The sequence below is a fragment of the Macrosteles quadrilineatus genome, unplaced genomic scaffold, assembly GCF_028750875.1.
Source record: "Macrosteles quadrilineatus isolate MER2022 unplaced genomic scaffold, UCM_ALF_1.0 Scaffold_1__1_contigs__length_201487025, whole genome shotgun sequence".
In the NCBI taxonomy this organism is placed as follows: Eukaryota; Metazoa; Arthropoda; class Insecta; order Hemiptera; family Cicadellidae; genus Macrosteles; species Macrosteles quadrilineatus.
This window is the reverse complement of record NW_026542594.1, coordinates 107907152-107931519: the sequence shown is the minus strand read 5'-3', so window position 1 is coordinate 107931519 and position 24368 is coordinate 107907152. Positions and strand designations below refer to the sequence as shown.

Below are 24368 nucleotides of genomic sequence, written 5' to 3'. Positions count from 1 at the left end.
CAAGGACCATGCGGTGCTCTCACGGCAACAATTAGTTAGCATATATGTTTGCTGCATAAAAGGGGCCTAAGGTGGTTTTAAATGATTAAAAGTTTTTGATAATTTTGATTAAATTAATAATTGCTAAATTTCCTTAAGTTAAAATCTTTGTATTTATAAGTTTAATTCCAAGGTATCAACCAATTTCTTAAAATTGATTTAAGTCTTCAATTTAAAAATAAGACCAAAACCTAGTTCTTTGGAGTTTTTGCCATACATGGTAAAAAAGCATATCACGTACCACTTTTGAATTTTGAATACATCTATGAATGGACCACATTTAATGTTTATCACACACTTTACTCCATAGTTGTACTTCAGCAACAATGACAAACAGAAATAATCAAAAGTATTTTAATTTAAACGTTGTAAGGCTTACAAAAAACTTCTGATGATTTCCGCCTGCCTGTTTGCGACTTCTCATTGTTAGAAGAATCGGAACTGAAACCAGCTAACCTGCTAACCATAAGTTCAAACAGTTTGACTTTAATTTGTTTTTATTTTGAAATATTTCCTATCCATTTTTATTTTACTCGCGCCACTTGGGTGCACACGTTTCATTTTATAAACTGAACGATTCACGTGTTAGTAATCTTTCAAACAATACGTCATAACCCACTACGTAGGAATGACTGGAAACAGTCGTCGGTGATTAAAACTAGTCGTAACACCATACTCGACCTTTTGGTGTTGAGATGAGGCTTACTGGTCGAATAAAATCAGTTGTAGATAAACTGACGGATAGGAATTGGGAACAGTTTTTAGGGATGATACATAAAATGTAATTGCATTTATTTTTGTTGTTTAAAAAAATATAAAATTGCCAAGACACTGTGTTTTATATACTGATGATTTAGATTTTAATGCCTGTAGTAAAATCTGTTTTAAAAACCAGGTACAACAAATAAATAGGAATATTTGTTATACTGAGTTAGAGACATTAGGCCTACTGAATAATTTAAATCTTGCAGTCATGTAATAAACTAAAAATTTTTAATGAATTGTAAATGTTGTCATTCTATTACGTTTTATACAAAAGTAACAAAATATTAATGCAAATGACAACAAACAATAGGAATCAAGCGGGAAAACTCCAATGTTTAAAGTAAAATTATATTCGATAATTTTCTTTGCAATGACTGAAATCACTGTACCGATTGAACGCCACCAGTTGTTGTTGTAGTGGAATTCTCTCGGTTTTTCATTCGACTGAAAAAAAAAACACTGGTTTTAAAAACAACCGATTGACAAATTGACTAGTCGATAGTTTTTTCCAGTCGGTTGTCCCATCACTATACTAGTACAAGCCCTAAGCTGTCTGCTTGAGTCCAGACACCAGACATATCGCAGACGCGCCGGCCCGGCAATATCTCGTCACTACCGCGGAGCGCTGGGCACTGAGCTGATTCGAACGGTGCGTTGCAGTGAGATCGGTGACTATCCTCTAGTACCGAGTGACTATCACTGTCATTAGGGGCTACCCCTAACTAAAATTCAATTAAAAGAGTATTGTTTATTAAAAATTGTTTTTGCAAGACTACGTCGCTGTGAAACAGTTAAACAAAATATTTTTTTATTATAACTAAATTTTTTTGAATTGATTTTTTGGCTTTTGGAGGCCCCCTTGAGCCGGAGGCTCTCGGGGATCGCCGACCAGCCGCCCTGGCCAGACCGGGCCTGCAACTCTTCCTTCAAATTTCCGAATTCACACGTTTCAGCTAATTTATGAAGGTCATTTATAAAAGAATCCACTGTTTCATCGGCCCCTTGTCTTCTCTAAAGAAACTTGGCACCTTCATACACAATGTTACATTTGACTTTTAAGAAATCATTAAAGCTTTTAACTACTTCTTCGTACTGAAGATTATTTTCTTCCGAAATACCAAAGGTACGGAAAAGATCCTCACCCTAGTCGCCTAGAGTGTACAAGAGCATACTTATTTGTTGACTGTCAGGCTTATAGCAGAGCTCTGAAGCAATCCTGTACCTCTCAAACCTTTTCATCCAACGAGGCCACAAGGCGGGATTTTGAAAATCAAAAGCTTCAGGTGGAGAAATTTGAGTTTGCATACCTGACACTGAAGTAACTCTCAAAGCTTCAGTTGAGGTTTTATCTCTGTAACCGCTCTTCGAACAAACCTGATTCCCAGGCCTAGACTCATCTTCACTTGATTCAAGATCAAATTCGTTTTGTAAGTAATCCCTTTTCTTCAAATTTCTTTTAGATGTTCTTTTATTTCTGCTTCCCATATTTATTTATACCTGACACCATGTGAAGAAACTATTTATCAAATCAAAATCAACATTTTAGGAACAGTATTTTATCTAGTAATTTCAATAACTCATCTCAAAACAAAAGGTAAACAACAATAATAAATAAACAATTCATCTGATCTTTTAAACATTAAACATATGGTTAATTAATAACACCACAGAAGGTGTGGACAAAGAAATAGAAAGACTAGTGAAAAGCTGTGAAGCTTGTGCTTAAGTTCGTCACAACCCACCAAAAGCTCCGGTACATCCGTGGGATAGCCCCGATGATAGCTGGGAAAGAGTGCATATTGATTATGCCGGTCCATTGGATGGAAATTATTTCCTCATGTGTGTAGATGCTAAATCAAAGTGAGCAGAAGTTCACATTCTTTGAAATGCTCCTTCCTAAGCAACAACAATGGCACTACTTGAAAACATTTTCTCGGTCCATGGGTACCCCTCGTTCTTGGTCTCGGACAATGCAACTATCTTAAAAAGTGAAGAATTCATCAATTACTGTAAAGAACATGGGATTATCCAAAAATTTACTGCTCCTATCCATCCTGCAACAAATGGCCTGGCGGGACAAAATATACAAACTCTAAAGAGAAAGACTTATTGCTGCTGCCTATGATCCAACCCCAATTACCAAAGCTACAAAACATTATGTTCTGATATCGAGCAACACCTTTGGCATCAGGCAACACTCCAGCATTTATTAGGAAGATTCAGATTAGACTTGACACACTTCTCCCTAACCCAAAGGGAAAACTTCCATCAAAATCAATTGCTCCTCCTCGCATCCGCTCTCTTAAAGTGGAAGAGAGGTTCAGGCAAGAGTTCACCTGGTGAATAAAGACATATGGCAGTTTGGGACAGTCAAGAGAAAATTAGGTCAATATTATAACATTGTTGAATTGGATTCTGGACAAAGTTTAAAACGGCACATTAATCAATTGATTCGACTCTTGTATCCAAGAAAAAAGTTACCTTTACAACACACAACGAACAAGATAGTTCTGTTGTTCCAAGACGGATACCTAGACATCCAACAGAACTAGACGGTACTCTAAGAGAAGAGAATATATAGATGACCCTCAAACCACAGAACCAGGCAAACAAAAAGAAAATAAATCAACTCGTCCTTCCAGACAACACAAGGTTCCATCCTGTCTTAAGGACTTTGCTCTCCAGTGATGTATTAAAAGTATTAAATTAAGTGGGGGAGAATGTTATGAACATAATGAAGCTAATTGTCACCATAGCAACCTGTTATGTTTATTATTCAATGATGTTTATTTTCTCTTCTGATTTAATACAACACAGTTTACTTTTATTTCAACACTCTGTATTTTTACTATTCAAAATTGAAATATTTAATATTCCACTTGAGTCATCTCATATACTATTTTGTAAATAACATTAACTAATAAGCTTTTTTAATAAGCATTCTCATGTGATAATGAATTTGCTATCTTTATATTATAAATACTCAGACAGCACACGGCGTCGATTTGAAGTCTAGATCAAGTATACTAAGTTAATCTGGTGTCTACGTATATATATATGTGGCTATTAGATGTCTGCGTTAAAATGTCAAATGAACATCCAGACGCAGACATGGTATATACATCCATTATATGTTGATAGATGTATATATGACGTGTGCGTCATAACAGCTAATAGACGTTGTAAAGATGTCATTGAAAGTAAAACACAATTATTTGATGACATCTTTACAACGTCTATTAGCTGTTATGTCGCACACGTCATGTATACATCTATCAACATATAATGGATGTACAAGGTGAGGCAGTGAGAGCTCCCCAATTTTCTTTTGTTGTCACACTATAAGTAAAGCAACAATGAATGAATAGCTGTGCTTATAACATCAATTAAACTAAGCCATTTTAGTAAATATTATGCCTGAGGCTATTAACACTGAGATTTTGATGTGGAAACATATTTTTAATATAGTGATTCTTGTGCAAAAACCCGGAGATTGTTTGGACCACATTGCATCCTTCACTGTTCCAGATTGGAAAACAATGGTGAACTGGGTAAAATTATTTAGGATAAACGCTTAAACCTAAAAAATAATCGGTGGGTGCCGCAAAACTCTTTGTACACCAGCAAATGTTGAAAGATTGTGAGTCGCAGTAACTCAAAGTCACTTGTCAAAAGTCCTCAAAGTCCTCTGTTAGATTTGCCAGGAATCTTTTGTTGTTGAAAGCTTTACGTTGGCTCCTTTTTTAGGGGGGGGGGGGGTTATTCTAATAAGTTACTTGAAGTTTGAGGTTTTTCATAGTCATCACACAGATTTGCTTGAACCGAAGCTAAGAATTGTCCAAAAACTAAGTGATTCCTGAAGAAATGCTGGAGGAGTATTTTATGGAGTTTTCAAGTGACTACAAAGAAATGTCAAATAAGACAAGGACGTCACTTGTTGCAGGATTTTGTTTTCAGGAAATGGAAAAATGACTTTGTTAATTCACAAGCCTCTATCTCCGCCACTGTCGCGGATGTAAGCAATTATTCTGCCCAAAATAACTCATGTACTACTTCGGGTAATTATACTGTATTACTCGGCACTGCCTTGGTCAAGTTGACTTCCCCTCAGGGTATCTCTCATGTGTTTCATGCTCTACTAGATACTGACAGTATGTGTGATCTGCTCTCAGAACGCGCTGCCAATCTCCTGAATATAAAACGCCAGTCTTCTCAACTCAAAATATCTGGTCTTTCTCAAACGGCTTCCTGTACTAAAGGGTCAACTTACTTGAATCTTGAAACTCTCTCAGGTCGAGTAATAGCCACTGACCATCAATTCCATATTCTTGATAAGATTTCCGTCGACTTACCTCGCACCCCTATATCACCGGAAGTGCTAACAAAAATCAAGCCCTATGTTCTAGCTGATCCTACTTTTCACTTGCCTGGTGGCATTGACGTGCTTATAGGTAGTTCTCTGCTACCCCTCCTCTGGACTCATGAAAGTTACTCCCTCGGCACGCACATGCCTCATGTGATAGGTACTCATCTTGGCTTTATTTTGATGGGTAAAGCTCCCTGTGCAACTAACTCGGAACCCGTGTCAGGATTTGCGATCTCTCTTCTCTCTGTTAGTGATAATTCACTACACTCTTCCCTGCAACGTTTCTGGCAACAGGAGGAACCCCCTCACTTCCAGGTTAAGTCACAGGAAGAGCTTCTTTGTGATGAATACTATAAAAAATCACACTCTCGTGATCAATCAGGTCGTTATGTTGTGCAACTTCCGTTCAAGACGGACCCTTCCATTCTAGGCCAATCTAGGCCCATTGCTGAAAAGCGCTTGTTGTCTCTTGAGCAGAAATTTAAAGCTTAACCCCATTTTTCACACTTGTATAAGACGTTCATGTCTGAATATCAAACTCGGCCATATGACAAAACTAGATTTTGTTAAAGACATACACCCACACTACTTTCTACCTCATCATGGGGTGCTGAAGGACTCTAGCACGACCAATTTAAGGACAGTGTTTGACGCCAGTAGCAAAACCAGTTCCGGTCACTCCTTTAACGATATTCTTTTGACAGGACGTAAATTACAAACTGACATTTGTGACGTAATTTTGAACTTCCACTCTCATAAAATTGTGTTTGCATGTGACATTCGGCAAATGTACCGCCAAATACAAGTGCACCCTGACGATCAAAAGTTGCAACTGATTCTGTGGCGTGACGACCCTTCAAAGGAAATCTCTACGTTTCAACTTACTACCGTCACCTACGGCATGAACAGCTCCCCCTACCTTGCTATCAAAACTTTAATGCAGTTAGCGGAAGACGAAGGTGATGCCTTCCCTCAGGCTTCTCACTCTCTACGTCATCACACCTACGTGGACGACATTATCACGGGTGCTGACTCTGTTGAGGCTGCTCTTGAACTACAGGACCAACTTATCCAACTTCTACATCGTGGTGGCTTTGAACTTCGCAAGTGGGCCTCCAACTCCTCTGCTCTTCTAGAAAAATTTCCTTCGGAACATCTAGAGACTCCAAGTTTCCTGCAAGACGCTCAGCTTCCCCAGTACTCCATCCTAGGCCTCCATTGGTCCCCTGACGAAGACTGTTTCTGTTACGCTTTCAACCCCCCGTCTGAAAAGCTGACTAAGCGCTCCGTGCTCAGCTTTATTGCCAAACTATATGACCCCTGTGGATTTTTGTCCCCATTAATCATGGTAGCAAAATGCTTCATGCAACTACTATGGACTCAAGGTCTTGATTGGGACGAACCTCTCCCTCCTGATCTCGCACATAAGTGGCATGTGTTCACTAGTAACACTAAAGACCACCTCGGTCAAATTAAGATCCCCCGAGCATTTCCGCTCGCCCACTCCTCTGATATCGAGCTTCACGGTTTCTGTGATGCATCGGAATGCGGTTATGCCGCGGTAGTGTATTTCCGGTGTGAACTTAGTGACAAAACAGTCATTGTGAAACAAATATTGTCTAAGACTCGTGTTGCCCCGTTAAAAAAGGTAACTTTACCCCGCTTGGAATTGTGTGCAGCTCACCTCTTATCAAAACTAGTGCACTATTGTGAAAAACAATTTAACTCTCTTACTATGAATACCACTATATTGTGGAGTGACTCATCTGTAGTTCTTACTTGGCTACAAACCCCTCCCTATAGACTAAAGACCTTTGTGGCCAATCGTGTAGCCCAAGTGCAAGAACTCATTCCCAGTTATCAGTGGCGACACATAAAAGGGACGGAAAACCCCGCTGATTGTGCCTCACGAGGAATCCTAGCCTCATCTCTCATTGACCATCCCTTATGGTGGACTGGCCCACCATGGTTACAGCTCCCTGCGGCCAACTGGCCCCCCTCATGTTTTTCGCCGTCTGAACTCACTCCCACGGACGAAATTAAAGAAACTTCTCTTAGCGTATTTAGTGCAACAGTCGCACCTTCAGAATGGGACTTATTGTCGAAATACTCATCTTGGTTGAAACTAACCCGTGTGCTAGCTTATGTACTACGATTCATAAACTCTTCCAGGTCTAAAAACAAACTCTCTGGACACTTAAAACTCAGTGAATTAAATCTAGCGGAAGTGACAATTTTTAAACTAGTGCAAAAACTCCATTTCAGTGTGGATATTAAATTATTGAACAAAGGCTCAACCTGTTCTGCACAATTACAGAAACTCACCCCCTTCCTCGACCCTTATGGTCTCATACGCGTCGGTGGTCGTTTGTCACATTGTTCCCTTGCTCATGACATACGTCACCCTATTATTCTACCCAAGTCTCATACTGTAGTGAATTTGCTTATAGACTTTTACCACCAGGTACACTTGCACTCAGGTCCGCAACTAACTCAATCACTACTCGCCCGAAAAGTGTGGATTCTATCGGCCAGGAGCGTTATCCGCTCGCGCATATTTAAGTGTATTGTTTGCTTTAAAAATAAACCAAGAAACAAAATCCCTCTAATGGGCGATCTGCTTGCTCATCGGGTCAATCCTACTCATCCATTCTCATCTACAGGCGTAGACTACGCCGGACCATTTAGCGTTTGCAGTCTCAAAGCTCTTAGACAGATTAAGGTCTATTTGTGTATTTTTATCTGTATGGCTACCAAAGCTATTCATATAGAGGTAGTCACCGATCTTACCACCTCAGGCTTCATTGCCGCTCTCACACGTTTTGTGTCCCGACGCGGACTCTGTTCCGATCTGTATTCTGACTGCGGAACCAACTTTGTGGGTGTAAACTCGGAAACCACCCTTACACCTGATTCGCAGGACAATATTCATCATTTCACTACCCCCAAAGGAATAACCTTCCATTTCAACTCCCCCTCTGCACCTCATCAAGGTGGCTTATGGGAAAGTGCCGTTAAAAGTGCAAAATACCATCTGAAACGGGTAATTAGTGAAACAATTTTAACTTTGACCCAATTTAAAACTTTGTCCATTCAAGTAGAGGCAATGCTAAACTCGCGCCCTCTTACAGCTCTTAGTTCAGACCCTTCCGAAATTTCTGTGCTGACCCCTGGACATTTCCTCATCGGAGCGCCATTAGTTGCCCTGCCGGAACCTAACCTATCTGAAGTGCCCTTCAATCGTCTTCGTCAGTGGCAGCTTGTCCAGGCTTTTCACCAGCGTATCTGGAGGCGTTGGCAGCTTGAGTATCTCCACTCCCTCCAGCAGCGATCCAAGTGGACCACCCCTCATGAGAATTTGAAGACCGGAGACTTGGTGCTCATCCACTCCAATTCACCTCCACTCACCTGGCCTCTTGGACGCATCGTCTCCACTCACCCTGGCGCTGATGGAACAGTTCGAGTCGTCACAGTGAAGACAGCTTCTGGAACTTTCACCCCGCCCGCTCTCAAGGTGTTCCCTCTGCCTGTGATGCCAGAGGACTACTAACTTCATTTTTACATGAAACCTTTGGTTTTAGGAAAAATTGTGTTTGCTTTATTTTATTCTATTATTATTTAATATGTGTTTTCTCCTTTGTTGAAGCCAATAGCTTCAAGGTGGCCGGTATGTTCAGTATTTCGTATAGTATTCTATGTAATATTATTTGTCAGGCCAAACTAATTAGAAAAACACAGAGTGGAGTAAATATAAATGTTCTTTGTTTTATTCTTTGTATACAACTAAAAATTAATATTTTTTAGCTCTTTCACAAAAATTAATATAACAGTCAAAATATAAAGGAGAGTTGTCTAAAAAGTTTCAGAAACTATCATGTGACTTTGAAAATTCATACATTGTAAACAAAATGCCAGAACTTTATCAAACTTTAAGACGATATAGATACATATATTATAAATAAATTTGTAGCTTTTCAGAATTTTTCTTTTGCCCAAAAAGTTTTTGTTGTTAATTATGTAATCTTACTTTTTATAAGAAACGGTCAACACTAGAAAACAAATTAAAAGCATATTTTGAAGGTCATTGTATTAGTAATAATACAAAGGCGTATTGTCAAGGATATCAATGATATAAACTAACATTTAATTAGTTACGCCCGCTATTAGGGCTCATCACAGCCGGCAGCCGCCATCTTAGTTAAGATCAGTGAAAAATACTGGCTTCAAGTCACGGCCAATGTGCTCCATCTATTGGTCTTATGTGATCGATGTCAAAAATTCACTTCAGAACCTCAACCATTTTATTCTGTTTTTGACAAGACTCTAGCCTGGGATTGTGTTGTACACTAAAGTACTTCAGGAGAGGTTGCAAAATTATCACTTTGAAAAAACCAATGGTGATTGGCAGGATTCAAACTCGGGACCAAAGTCCCCCATGCGCTCTACCACTAGACCAACTTGCTTTCCCAATCATTATATAATGAATTTCTGTGATAATTTAACTGAATTGAACTATCATAAAATCATTTATTTACAGCAAGATAAAACAGGATCTCACTATCTCGTCCTGAAGCTAAAATTTTGTTATGCAGATTCCAGAAACATATGGAAACATAAACATAAATCCCAAAAGATTTCACGGGTAGTTCCAGTGTTCAAAAAAGGCAAGAAATCTGAGGTTAGTAATTATAGGCCTGTATCATTAGTTCCTTTGTTTGGTAAAATTATGGAGCGTATTATCTATAACCAAATGTGTTTCTTCCTAGCAAGTAATAATATTCTTAGCGAGACTCAATTTGGTTTTCGTAAAAAGTTATCCACAATAGATGCAATTGAGTCGATGTTGTTCAAAATTATTAAAGCTTTTGAAGACGGTAGCTTTGCTCAGATTACTGCTTGTGATCTGAGCAAGGCATTTGATCTTGTAGATCACTCTGTGTTATTAGATAAATTAAGTTTTTACGGCATTAGGGGTTCATGTTTGAAGTTTTTTGAATCATACTTGCATGGAAGATCTCAGTTTGTAGAGTTGAAGGGTGATCGTTCAAGATGTCTGGATGTAATAATGGGAGTACCACAGGGTTCTATCTTGGGGCCTTTATTATTCCTTTTATCAATTAATGACCTACCTGCCAATGTGTCCCTTTCTTCAACCACAATGTTTGCAGACGACACAACCTTTCTTAGTACAAGCAATGATACAAATGTCTTGTCTAATATTGCCAAAAATACTATTTTAGAAGCCAAGCAATGGTTTAGTGCTAATGGTTTGATTATTAATGAGAATAAAACTCAACACTTACTCTGTCAGACTAGAAATAGAGTCGAGGATTACAATGAACCAAATGACATAAAAATTTTAGGTTTAGTGATTGACAACTGTTTGACCTGGTCTCAACACATTGATTTCATTAGTGGTAAGTTGTCTAGGTGTATTTATCTTCTTAAATGTCTTAGCTCTAGTCTGCCTCAGAATTATTTAAAGTCTGTGTATTATGCTTTTTTTCACTCAATTTTAAGTTATGGTATTTTGTTATGGGGAAATAGTACCCATGTAAATAATGTATTGTTAATTCAAAAGAAGGCTGTGAGAATCATAACTAGATCTCGCCGAAGAGCACATTGTAAACCGTTATTTGTGGGCACTGGCATTTTAACTGTCATTAATGTTTTTATCCTGCATTGTCTGATTAATGTTAAGAAAAAGGAAAACGAGTATGATTTGCGCCAAGACATTCATGGTTATAACACAAGGAATAGGGGTCTAGTTGATGTACCTCACTGTAGGCTACAGAAAACTGCAAACAGTCATTTTGTTTTAGGTATTAAATTATTTAATAAGCTTCATCCCCAAGTCAAGTCCTTGCCGTTAAGTGTCTTTAAAAGAAAATTAACTATGTGGCTTTCATCTCACCCATTTTACAAAATTGAGGAATTTTTTGAATGTGATCTCATTTTTTGCTAATGTTAAATGCTTTTAAGTTAGGCTAGGATTTTTATTACTGTAATTAATTTTCATATTTTTCATGTTCACTATTTTGATATGTTTTTTACCATATTCCATCTGTGATAATGTTAGAAATTTTGTTTAAGTTAGGCTAGGATTTTATTACTGTAATTGATTTTCATATATTTCATGTTCACTATTTTGATATGTTTTTTTTACCATATTCCATCTGTGATAATGTTAGTAATTTTGTCCCTCTATGTTCATTGTACACCTGTGATAACCATTAGCCTTTTAAGAAAGACCCACTATTATTCATAATTTAAGTTTGTTAAGTTTGCCTATTTTTTAAAAATTATTTTAAACCTGTTAAATGTTCAATAAGGGCAGCCTATATTTTGGAATTTTCATGTCAAATTTTAATAATTATAAGTATTGTATCTTATATCTTTTACAATAATAATGACGATGTCAATTACAATAATGTATTGTTTAAAGACTGAATAAATGACTATTCAATGACTATTCAATGACTATTCAATGACTATTCAATGACTATGGCAGTCCTTGCTACATAACTAACGGCAATTATTAAGATCTAACTTTATTTTTTTTTGCAGATTATTGATAAAATCTCTAAGCTCCACAACAATGTTAAGGAGTCTTTCAGAGAGATGGAGCAAGTGCAACGAGCCAATGCTACGCTGGAACACCGCTTGGAGCGGGCTACAGCCGCCTTGCATACAGAGCAGCATGAGAGTCAACAGTTGCGACAACTGCTGCACTCACGCCAGGTACAGGAGTGCCAACACGAGGTGGAGTTGTACGAGTTGCGACAACACTGCTCCCACCTGGAGCACGCTGTCAACACTGCGGCTCAAGCTGTCAGACTGGCTCTCAAGGTACAAGGAATCAATGTCTGTGCTGTTCATAACATTTATATGAAGAATGGAGTAGAATTTAATCTATGGTTCATTTGGAACTGCAACAGCTTAGAACCATGGCATCAATGATCTGAATTTGAATACAACAGAGCTGGTTCATACTGATGTTTTGACAACATGGTTAGCTGGACAGCTAAGTGGTTTTTATGTTCACTTTCTAATCCAAAGTCGTCTCAGTTGCCACTGAGCCATCAATTAGGATGTTGTAAACAAAACCTGGGTTTGGACTCTTTTCCAGTTCCCAGAAATAAAGAATCCTAAACAATAGCCATACCGTAGAAATACACAAGAAAGAGTAAGTCTAAGAGATACATAGACAAGCAAATGCAAAGTTAAATAACCCCTTCGCAGCAAACCTACAGACTAACTGAATTTCTATTTGCTTGATTGGATTTACACTAAAATATATCCTTTAAAATATCCCAAAATTATTCCCTTTTTAAATAGCACTAGTTTAACAGGTACAGTAGAACCTCTTTAATCCGAATCCCCGTAATCCGAACGTCCACTAATCCGAACCCCTCATCGCTGTACTCTATACACAGTACAGCAGTTCTTTATTGTATACGTATTTAATTTACAGTACTGTTTATACACCATGTTTACTACTGCATTAAATAAACACTGTATTTTACTTCATAAAACATTTTTTCACTTTTCCCAAAATGATGTTGATCAATTTTAGCCATATTTTAGCTATTGTTATGTAAAAACAACAATATGTTCTGTAATCCGAACTATTCAGTAGGTAGTCCGAACTACCCCTGGTCCCAATTAGTTCGAAGAGGTTCTACTGTACTTAGGTTGGCTGCAACAGGGAGGGTTTAAAAGTGTTTTGGTGTGAAATTTTAATACAGTATGTAGTTTAGTATGAAATAAATGCAATTTCCAAATTTGTTATGTAAGTTTGATATGCATATCAACCTATGCTTCTATTTAAGATTTTCATTCGACTCCTTGTGGGCCGTTCCCCTGAAGTGGTAGCAGCTCATTGAAGTTGTAGTAAAATAGTGTTTTATGCCCAGTAACAGTGTACCAACTTGTATATCTCCATCTGTAACGGTTAAAAAAATATTAAGCCGTCCCGGGACTTTTTACCACCACTCTATATGAATTTAAACGGACAGTGTTTTTGGCCTCTAGGGACATCAAAATGAAAAGATAAATTGGTCCCAGAGCCAGGTCTTACCATGTGTATTACGGTAATAGCTTACTTTCCGGTGTAAATGTATGCATTTACTAGGTAATATGTCCTTGAGTCTGCTAAGCACTGTACTTTTATGCTATATTTCTTTGGTTTTTTTGGCATGAATACACAAAATCCACAACGCCCCCGGAACGGGACAAGTATTTCGTCCACTGTAACAAACGGGAGTGATGCACGACGTCCAAGTGCCACGACGTCCAATAATATTATTCAGTGTCACGACGTCCAAAAAATAATTTTTAAACTGTTGCACGACGTCCAATATAAAATATTTGACTGTTGCACGACGTCCAAGTGCCACGAGGCCCAAAAGCAACTGCAAAAAATATAGTCTTTCTACAAGCTTTGGACGTCGTGAAACAGCACACTATATAATTGTAAAAAAGTATCATTTGCACGACGTCCAAAGCCGCTGCCAATTGCACGACGTCCAATAAATATTTGACTGTTGCACGAGGTCCAATATAGCTCAGCGCTGTTGCACGACGTCCAAGCTCCTGCATACGGTGAATACTGCAGACCCGCAATACTAGAAGGGACAATAGACAAGGGGTAGGACACTGGCTGAGAGTAGCCGAGATGACGCTTTCTAGTTTGTAGGTAACACAAGGTTGTCAAAAATTGCAGCTATATATATTTACTAGCAGATTACCCGTCCTTCGTACGGGGTTGGCAAAGTATAAAATGTTTAATGCAGTTATACTCAAGCTTTGCGTTTGCAATGGGGGAGGACACAGTTAGATAAAATTTGGTTTTTAAATTTTCGGTATGATATAGTAAAACACATCTACCAATAGCCATAATGTTCTACCACTGCACCTAAACATTAGAAAGACATGAATTATCAAACATTCACACAATATCACAAATTATTCATTAAATTAAAAACATCAACATAACTGTAAACAATCCTACTTTGACAGTTCTTATTGTTTATCACAGCTTTTTGTTGCTGCTTAGTTCAAATTAGCTGTTGCCATATATGCAAAAATAATAATAATAGTGCTGCACTCTGTTGCGAAACCTTATACATTTTTTATGCTGTTGCATACTATACAGTAGAACTAACTTGTAAAGTTTAAACAGCTGACTAAATTCTTTAATTCCTTTTAAATATGAATTCTCATAAAGTTAACATAGGGAACTGCAGAGCCATTTGGGCGGAGCCTGAAAGTAATTTTGAGATAAGAATAGGCCTATATGTTAATTGGGAATGTTACGTGATTGAACTTCAAACAAACAAACACACAAACTTTCACATCAATACTATTATATAAAAATCTAATGGTGTCTGTCTGTATGTGTGTTACTAATAGGTGCAAAAACTACTGAACCAACTTGGCTTAAATTTTACAAAAATATAGCTACCATACCAAGGACCATTAAAAGGACTATTCACATTTCGATACTGACCGTAGGCTTTGCCCCTTTGGCTTTAAAAGTTCTGAGGTGAACATTTTAAAAGTAAATATTGATTGGTCTCCATGGCTGCGATAAGAACACTAACAATGTTTGTTTACATTTGCTTTGACATTTAAATGTAAACAAGAAGAACTGCTAAACTGCATATTTCACAATCTCAGACAGCTGATACAAAGAAATTAAATATAATATTTTCCATAACTATGAAGTAGGTTTATTTTAATCTAACCTTTTATCATGGATTATTTATCCTAAAACTATGTCAATGATTATAGAAAAAAAGCTTCTATAAATGTTGCTGTATCAACTCCGGCTCTGCTTTGGATTTTTTAAAGCGTGTAAAGTTATGAAAATAATGTTATTGATATGTTTTCATGGAAACAGTATGAAAATTACAATGTATAGATGTTTTGTATGAATTTGGAGGCTAATTTAAATAAATTTGAACTGCTTAACATGACGTGTTAAAGTAGATTAACTTAACATAACTTGCACATCACATTTTTTTTAGATGTATATTTAGGTATATTTAGTTATTGGGTTTTGCTAAAACTATGCTTAAATTAAACTAAAGAATATCATCAATGACTAAATTGTACGTCGTTGATTTTTGTTTTCTAAAATCTGTTGTGTATGTGTAACTATATTTAATTATCAAATGGTAATACAAAATACTCTTATTTTATCTTGACATAGCTTTCAGTTCACATTTACTTTATTTAATACATTTATTACTTGTTTTGCTACACCACTGATTAAATTAAACCAAGGAATATATCATAAAACTAAGCGGTACACAGTGTTCTTTTGTATCTAAAATCAATGAAATATCTGTTACTATGTTTACTTAGGCCAGGCGCACACAGGCGATTTTGAGTTGCGCAACAGTTGCCCGACTAATCGGGGGACTGTTGCGCAACTCTCTCGGAGACTCTGAAGTCTAGCGACAGTTGAGCTGGAGTGCGCACACAGGCAACTTTTTAGTCGCGGATCTAGTCTTGAGACGTGTTGGAAATACATTCGTAACAGCGTTCCGAATGGATTTCAATGATAGGTACAGCCGTAGTATGTGCTTTATTGCTGAAGTTTCGCGCGCGAAAGAAAAAGAGAAGATACTGGGTTCATCCCATATATATAGTGAGTGACTTGTGAAAGGACAGTTTCAATGACTTTAAATATAGTCGGCCTCTTCTCAAAAATCCTCATCACGCACACTCATACTTGTAATTTTCTAAAATCTTCACACAACAAGAGAGCAAACACTAGTGACAGTTCTGACCACGAGTAGTTGAACTCCTGGGGTGAGACTGAGCGACACAGCGACTATTTAGTTGCATGTGTGCGCATCTACACTTGTTTCAATGGATACCAAACCTGGAGCGACAGTCCCGCAACAATTCAGTCGCAGAGCAGTCGCTGGCAAATTGGGTCCGGGAACATCGGTTGCAACAGTTGCGCGACTGTCCCCAGACTGTTTCCTTCGTGTGCGCACTCCAATTTAAAACAATGTTGAACATTTTAGTCGGGCAACTGTTGCGCGACTCAAAATCGCCTGTGTGCGCCTGGCCTTAATGGTAAGTGAGAAAATGTAAAGGCAATGGACGATGGAACTGATTAAAAGAACTGGTTTGTATATTTAGTTGTTTGTTGCTATTTTTGTAGAGTAGAATCAGAGATGCAATGAAACATATAGGCTACTGTATTTGCTATTACATTTTTTAGTCCTTGATGCTTTGATAATCATATTAGTTTTGTCTGCTGTCTTTAATGCTAAATTATTTGTTTAAAATTTTGTATAGTACCTATAGATATAGTTTCTTTGATATTTCAAAAGACTGTATTGATAAGGCACAGCAATATTTCTAAAGTTTATAACAGCTGACTTAGTTTTGCTAAAGATTTATTGTGAGTGAAGAAACTGAAGATGGAAGGATTTGTGATCCTACTAATATTATAAATGAGAAAGTTTGGATGTATGTTTGTGACAAGTGAACGCGAAAAATACTGGTCGGATTGGGCTGAAATTTGGCATGATGATAGCTCACATTCCCGATTAACATATAGGCATATTCTTATTTCAAAAATCCTTTCGGGCTCCGCCCCAGTGGCTCTGGAGTTTCCCATGTTAACCTTATGAGAAATGGAATTATTGAATCTTAACAGCTGTTTCAATTAAACAAGTTGGTTCTGTTTTTTGATGTTCAATAGCATTAAAGTTACAAGGATTACCAACAGGGTGCAGCACAATTATTTCTTTTGCATTTATGACAACAGCTAATTTGCAACCAAAAGGTGAGTGAGCGTAGCGAATGAACTTCAACCTGAAGGCGAGTTAGCGTAGCGAATGAGCTAACCTGAGGGCAAGTGAGCGCAGCGAACGAGCTCCAACCTAAAGGTGAGTGAGCGTAGCGAACAAACTTCAACCAGGACGTGATTGAGCCATGCAAACGTAATAATCTTGAAAATTAAGAAGTTAAACGGGGCAAAGCCCGCGGGTTACAGCTGGTTTATAATATTAGTAAGATATATATATATACTAGCTGTACCCGCGGGCTTTGCCCGTTTAACTTCATAAGTATTCGCATGGCTCATTCACGTCCTTGTTGAAGTTCGTTTGCTACGCTCCCTCACCTTAAGTTGGAGCTCGTTCGCTGCGCTCACTTGCCTTCAGGTTAGCTCGTTCGCTACGCTAACTCGCCTCCAGGTTGAAGTTTGTTCGCTACGCTCACTCACCTTTTGGTTGGAAATTAGCTGTTGTCATAAATAAATAAAAACAATTATAGTGCTGCACCCTGTTGGTAATCCTTGTAACTTTTATGCTATTGAACATCATAGAACAGAACCAACTTGTTTGATTGAAACAGCTGTTAAGATGCATTAATTCCTTTTAAATATGAAAAATCATAAGATTAACATGGGGAAATACAGAGCCACTGGGGCGGAGCCCGAAAGGATTTTTGAGATAATAATATGCTTTAATGTTAATCGGGAATGTGAGCTATCATCATGCCAAATTTCAGCCAAATCCGTCCAGTAGTTTATGCGTGATTGAGCAACACACACACACACACACACAAACTTTCAGATTTATAATATTAGTAAGTTAGTTAAGTTATAATTCATTTTTATTTAAACTGATACGTATTTCGGCACTAAGGCCATGATCATTTAATATCATTAACCATTTAATCAAAATTTAATATGAATTCAAAACATATGTTATTAACTATTTATTTATTTTATTTGTTTACATACTTTTATATAGCTCATACTGTGATCATGGCCTTAGTGCCAAAATACGTATCAGTTTAAATAAAAATGAATTTCAGGGTACTCTGGTTTTTATTATTTTGCTTATTAATCTATATATATAAAAGGCAAAGCCCTCACTGACTGACTCACTCACTCACTCGCGCACTCATCACTAATTCTCCCACTTCCCATTTACCTAGGAGGCTGAAATCTGGTACACTGATTCTTTAGGCATTAAATAGGAAAACTAAGTTGTTTTTATTCTGATCGGACTCTCGGGCTCCGCCCCAGTGGCTCTGGAGTTTCCCGTGTTAACCTTATGAGTACTCATATTTAAATGGAATTAATGAATCTTAACAGCTGTTTCAATTAAACAAGTTGGTTCTGTTCTATGATGTGCAATAGCATTAAAGTTACAAGGATTACCAACAGGGTGCAGCACTATTATTTTTTTAAAATTTATGACAACAGCTTAATTTGCAACCAAAAGGTGAGTGAGCGTAGCGAACGAACTTTAACCTGGAGGTGAGTTAGCGTAGCGAACGAGCTAACCCGAAGGCAAGTGAGCGCAGCGAACGAGCTCCAACCTAAAGGTGAGTGAGCGTAGCGAACGAACTTCAACCAGGACGTGGTTGAGCCATGCGAACGAGCTCACTTATGAAGTCAAACGGGGCAAAGCCCGCGGGTACAGCTAGTATATATATATATATATATATATGTGTCCGTTTGCGCAATAACTCGAAAAAATTAAACCGATTTTGATGAAATTTTGTACTAACGTGTAAACCTACGTTTATTCAAACGAGTTTGAGAACCAGCATAATTGCCATAATTGGACCATGGGGACGGGGGTTTAGCCTATAGGGGGTTTTATGAGATAAAAATTGTGTTTTCCCATTTTTGACCCTAAAAACAAAAAAATTTGCAATTTCTTTTTAAACTGTTTTGTAAAGCTTAAAAAAAAAATAATTTAGTATTGAAGCGCTGTTGTATGCCCAACGGTCACGGAGAAAATAGTGTAATTTAAAATTCCCATGTTATTCTTATGAAGAAAATGAAATCTGTTGTAGTTTACTTGTGTATGGATAAATATATTGATACAATTTGGCAAATTTATTTATTTCATCCTATACTATTGACATATGGTCAAAAAACACTTTTTACCTTCCCCGTAGCAGCAAACCTAAGCTCGTTAAAACTAATGTTATTACATTGCGAATAAATATGTCAAGAATTGCATAATGTCTTATTAATGTCTTATTTATGGAAATTTTTTAGTAAAAATGTAATCAGACAAGTTGAAATTTGCTTAGTCTGGAGGTTTGCTGCGGCGGGGGTATTCGTTTTCAAAGAACGCCTGTAATAATTCACAATTACTCGAATTTGAGCTACAGGTACACTAGTCTAATTTAAAAGTGTGCAATAAATGATCAAAAACAGTCATGGCCTTACTTTAACATAGTTATTCACATTTACATAGTTAGTTCTATCATAAATATTTACACAAATAAATCCTAAACCCCTTATTTAACTTCGTTCAACTCATCCACTTATATCTTAACTAAAGTAACATAGGTAAAATGTAAAAGCATTAAATTAAAATTTACAAGTGAAAATTACTAGGTGGCGTTCGCAGAGGCATCCACAAAATTGAGCGGAGTCATCAAGGGTTCATATTATATTGTTTTTGTCATACTGCAGTGAAAACAGTCGTTTTAATGCATGCGTTGCGGGTCTAGAGTAGCATTTTTACTCTTTAGGGAGTAAAAATCGTTTTTAGCCTCTATGGAGTAAAAATCAGCTGTTGTCAACTCAGTTGTAAATTTTGGTTGTAAACGATTGCATGTATCCATTCGTGCATTATAATCATTTTCACCTACAGTTTTAAGTGAAGACAACATTTGTGTGAATACAAATAATAGGGTAATTAGTTTGGCTACACATTTTTTTGTAGTGAAGTGGATTAAAAAGACAGAGATGTCATTTTAGGCCTTTTCGGAAGCCTGCATTTACATTTCAAGTTTAAAACCTCTGGGATGGTCATTAGCTTTTTCTCAAATAGGGCGTTACAGTTCCAGCTAGTGATAATCTAGAAATCAACCCTTAAAGTTTCGGATTCTACCATTTTGGCTGATTCAGTAACTGCATAAGAGGTCTTCATGTGATGGTATAAGCGAAAACACAAAATATAATAGCATCCTCTCAAATCTGAGACCTTCACAACTACTAAAACATAACTAACCAGCCAACTATCTTAATATACTCAGTAAAACAATTGTTTTTTTTACAATATCAAATAATATATTTAGATATAGATTGACTTAAAAGAACTGTAATTTGAATTTATTTACCAGTGAAATTCATATGTTAATGAATGTAAACATTTCTAAATAAAAAAATTTTACAAAAGTTATATTACTTTCACATTCGCATTGATTCCAGCGTTTAAACCATAACCCATCTGTTATACGTAATAACAGTTTTTGATATTTTTTTAAATATAATTAATCGGAAAGTGATCGAAGACGAATATTAAGCTGTCAATTTGGCTTCAATTAATTGTGCTTCCTAGTTGTCCTTGTTGATCTTGACAAGATCGAACAATTTGCTACGTAGCGGCATTTCAAAACATTTTTGAAGAAACCGGTGAATGGTTGTAAACGTTGTTAACGTCAACAAAGTACATATAAAATTTGTATTTGAAATCTTTGTTAATGTCTTACAATTTTATCAAAACAATTTATACTTGCTTGGACCGAAGATGACCCGAAATTCTGTCGAAATGCTATATGAATTGGTTTGCTATATGAAATGAAGTACAGTACAAACATCATCGAGTGTAGTCCGGTTAAACCGATGTCCGGTTAAAAGGTGTCCGGATAAGAGGGAGTCTACTGTATTTTTTTTTTTTATTTAAGAGATATTCTGCAAAAGATTTTATAAATGTCTTGTTTTCGAATTGTATCCTTGAATGTGTTCATTATTGAATCTGACTTAAAAATGTCGATATGTTTGTCCTATCAAGATCCAAGTCATTTTAATGTATTCACTGGATTGGTGAGAGTGTCTTTAGTCATTAAAATATGGCCTCACTACTTAGTAAATAAAATTACGTCCGTACGTTCAAAAATGCAGTTTTGTGCGATTTTTGTCAAGTTTTCGTCCAATTTTTATCACATAATGATCTATGAAATAACGAACAGCTGTTCGGATCAAGATTTTTTTTCTAGATGTCACTGATATGTTTACAAATACCGCAACCATTTCCAATCACGTTTTGAAGGCAAATCCCATCCAAGTGAGATTAAAAACGTTTTTATTACATAAAGGGTTTAATTAATCGCAAGTGGAATAATATAGTGTAACCGTAAATTAAATAACTAGGCATCATCAAGGTCAGGAACCAGAAATATGTGTATAAAATTGTTTTGGAGTTTTGAGAACCAGAAAGAAGACATTGAATCAAGATTGAATCAGTGTTGTATACGGCTGGGAAACTTAAAGTTACTAATGACCGTCGCCAATAGCTTAGAAACAATGTTCCACTCATTGACGGCTCTTCAATGGCGGTTGTGTAAAGTGTAAAGCAAAAAATTACAACTGCAGTGGGTGATTGTAACAGAGGTTTACGGATGATGCTGAACTCGATTTTCCAATGTGTCACTTTCTGTTCCTACCATTGACTATATAAAGTCAATAGTTCCTACTCACCGTGTGATGCAATCGCTGGACCATACAGCCAATAGGCCCATAGCCCTTCTCTTGGGTACGTGTGGTACGTATGCTTACCCAATTATTTATAACAACCCTTTCGACAACGATCCTTGATACCGGTACTTTTCCATAGAATACACGGCCTACCTAGGTACTTAAGAAATAAAATTATAAACGTCCAAAAACCCAACGTTGTGTGATTTTTGTCACATTTCCTTATAATGTTAATATATATACCAGCAACCATTGTTTAGAGAATACGTAATCTATTAAATAACAGAAAGTTATGTTGTATAAGGTTTTTTTTTCAAACTGACACCGATAAGTTTACATTAAGAGTTGTGTACAAATAAAGCAATTAATGGGAAATAACTTTGATTGCCGATAACTTTTTACGAGAAAATCCAAAACCAAGAGATCAATAACCTTGATTAACGCATATAATTGGTCGGCTGTACTACAGTTCTTAACTGTAAACGTTGGTTTTTGTTACGGCACTGGTTCTTTTCCTTTTAACCTTTAGTAGCAGCAAGAATCATTTTTACGTACCAACACATCACAGTAATTTACAAATTAGTTATCGTTGGTGTTGCACCTTATTTATTACAGGCGTAGGCCTATTCAATTTAATTGATGTCTTAACTGTATAATTTTTGCTTTTTCTGTCTGGATTCCAAAATGTTATGCTAAGAAAACTATAACGCATTTTAGTAAAACATTTATTCAGCAAACCATCATGAATTGTTCAAACACTTTGAACGTTGTTTATGTATCAATAGTTCGTGGCCTATTTTGGTAATTTTTAGTACAAATTACCAATCTAAATCGTCTATAGTAGGCCTACTGTACTTCATTTCATATAGCAAACCGATTCAGATAGCATTTCGACATAATTTCGAGTCATCTCCGGTCCAAGCAAATATAAATTGTTATGATCAACTACTTACTACTACCTCAACCTCTTAATTTAACACTTTATTCGGGTTGACATTTTCATTATCAAGGCGCTCTTGTCCTTTCCGTGAAACATTGAGAAACAAGGACATTAATGCGTTACCATCATACATACACACAAAAATCCCGAACTTAATTAGGGAATCTGCTACGCTTTAAGCATAAAAAGGTACATATAAAATTAGTACTTGAAATCTTTGTTAATGCCATAAAATTTGATCATAACAATTTATATTTGCTTGGACCGGAGATGACTCGAAATTCTGTCGAAATGCTATCTGAATCGGTTTGCTATATGAAATGAAGTACAGTAGGCCTACTATAGACGATTTAGATTGGTAATTTGTAATAAAAATTACCAAAATAGGCCACGAACTATTGATACATAAACAACGTTCAAAGTGTTTGAACAATTCATGATGGTTTGCTGAATAAATGTTTTACGGTACTAAAATGCGTTATAGTTTTCTTAGCATAACATTTTGGAATCCAGACAGAAAAAGCAAAAATTATACAGTTAAGACATCAATTAAATTGAATAGGCCTACGCCTGTAATAAATAAGGTGCAACACCAACGATAACTAATTTGTAAATTACTGTGATGTGTTGGTACGTAAAAATGATTCTTGCTGCTACTAAAGGTTAAAAGGAAAAGAACCAGTGCCGTAACAAAAACCAACGTTTACAGTTAAGAACTGTAGTACAGCCGACCAATTATATGCGTTAATCAAGGTTATTGATCTCTTGGTTTTGGATTTTCTCGTAAAAAGTTATCGGCAATCAAAGTTATTTCCCATTAATTGCTTTATTTGTACACAACTCTTAATGTAAACTTATCGGTGTCAGTTTGAAAAAAAAACCTTATACAACATAACTTTCTGTTATTTAATAGATTACGTATTCTCTAAACAATGGTTGCTGGTATATATATTAACATTATAAGGAAATGTGACAAAAATCACACAACGTTGGGTTTTTGGACGTTTATAATTTTATTTCTTAAGTACCTAGGTAGGCCGTGTATTCTATGGAAAAGTACCGGTATCAAGGATCGTTGTCGAAAGGGTTGTTATAAATAATTGGGTAAGCATACGTACCACACGTACCCAAGAGAAGGGCTATGGGCCTATTGGCTGTATGGTCCAGCGATTGCATCACACGGTGAGTAGGAACTATTGACTTTATATAGTCAATGGTAGGAACAGAAAGTGACACATTGGAAAATCGAGTTCAGCATCATCCGTAAACCTCTGTTACAATCACCCACTGCAGTTGTAATTTTTTGCTTTACACTTTACACAACCGCCATTGAAGAGCCGTCAATGAGTGGAACATTGTTTCTAAGCTATTGGCGACGGTCATTAGTAACTTTAAGTTTCCCAGCCGTATACAACACTGATTCAATCTTGATTCAATGTCTTCTTTCTGGTTCTCAAAACTCCAAAACAATTTTATACACATATTTCTGGTTCCTGACCTTGATGATGCCTAGTTATTTAATTTACGGTTACACTATATTATTCCACTTGCGATTAATTAAACCCTTTATGTAATAAAAACGTTTTTAATCTCACTTGGATGGGATTTGCCTTCAAAACGTGATCGGAAATGGTTGCGGTATTTGTAAACAACATTTGTAAATATCATTGACAGCTAGAAAAAATAATCTTGATCCGAACAGCTGTTTGTTATTTCATAGATGATTTTGTGATAAAAATTTGACGAAAACTTGACAAAAGTCGCACAAAACTGCATTT

General features: G+C 36.6%; 1 protein-coding gene across 1 annotated transcript in view; it reads left to right on the top strand.

Moving 5' to 3' along the window:
• LOC128982891 (cilia- and flagella-associated protein 157-like) overlaps positions 1-24368 on the top strand; it is a 77261-nt gene that overhangs the window by 37942 nt on the left and 14951 nt on the right. Inside the window, exon 8 of the mRNA XM_054401947.1 lies at positions 11738-12019. Coding sequence (XP_054257922.1) covers positions 11738-12019 — 282 coding nt within the window. The remainder of the gene's footprint in view (positions 1-11737; positions 12020-24368) is intronic.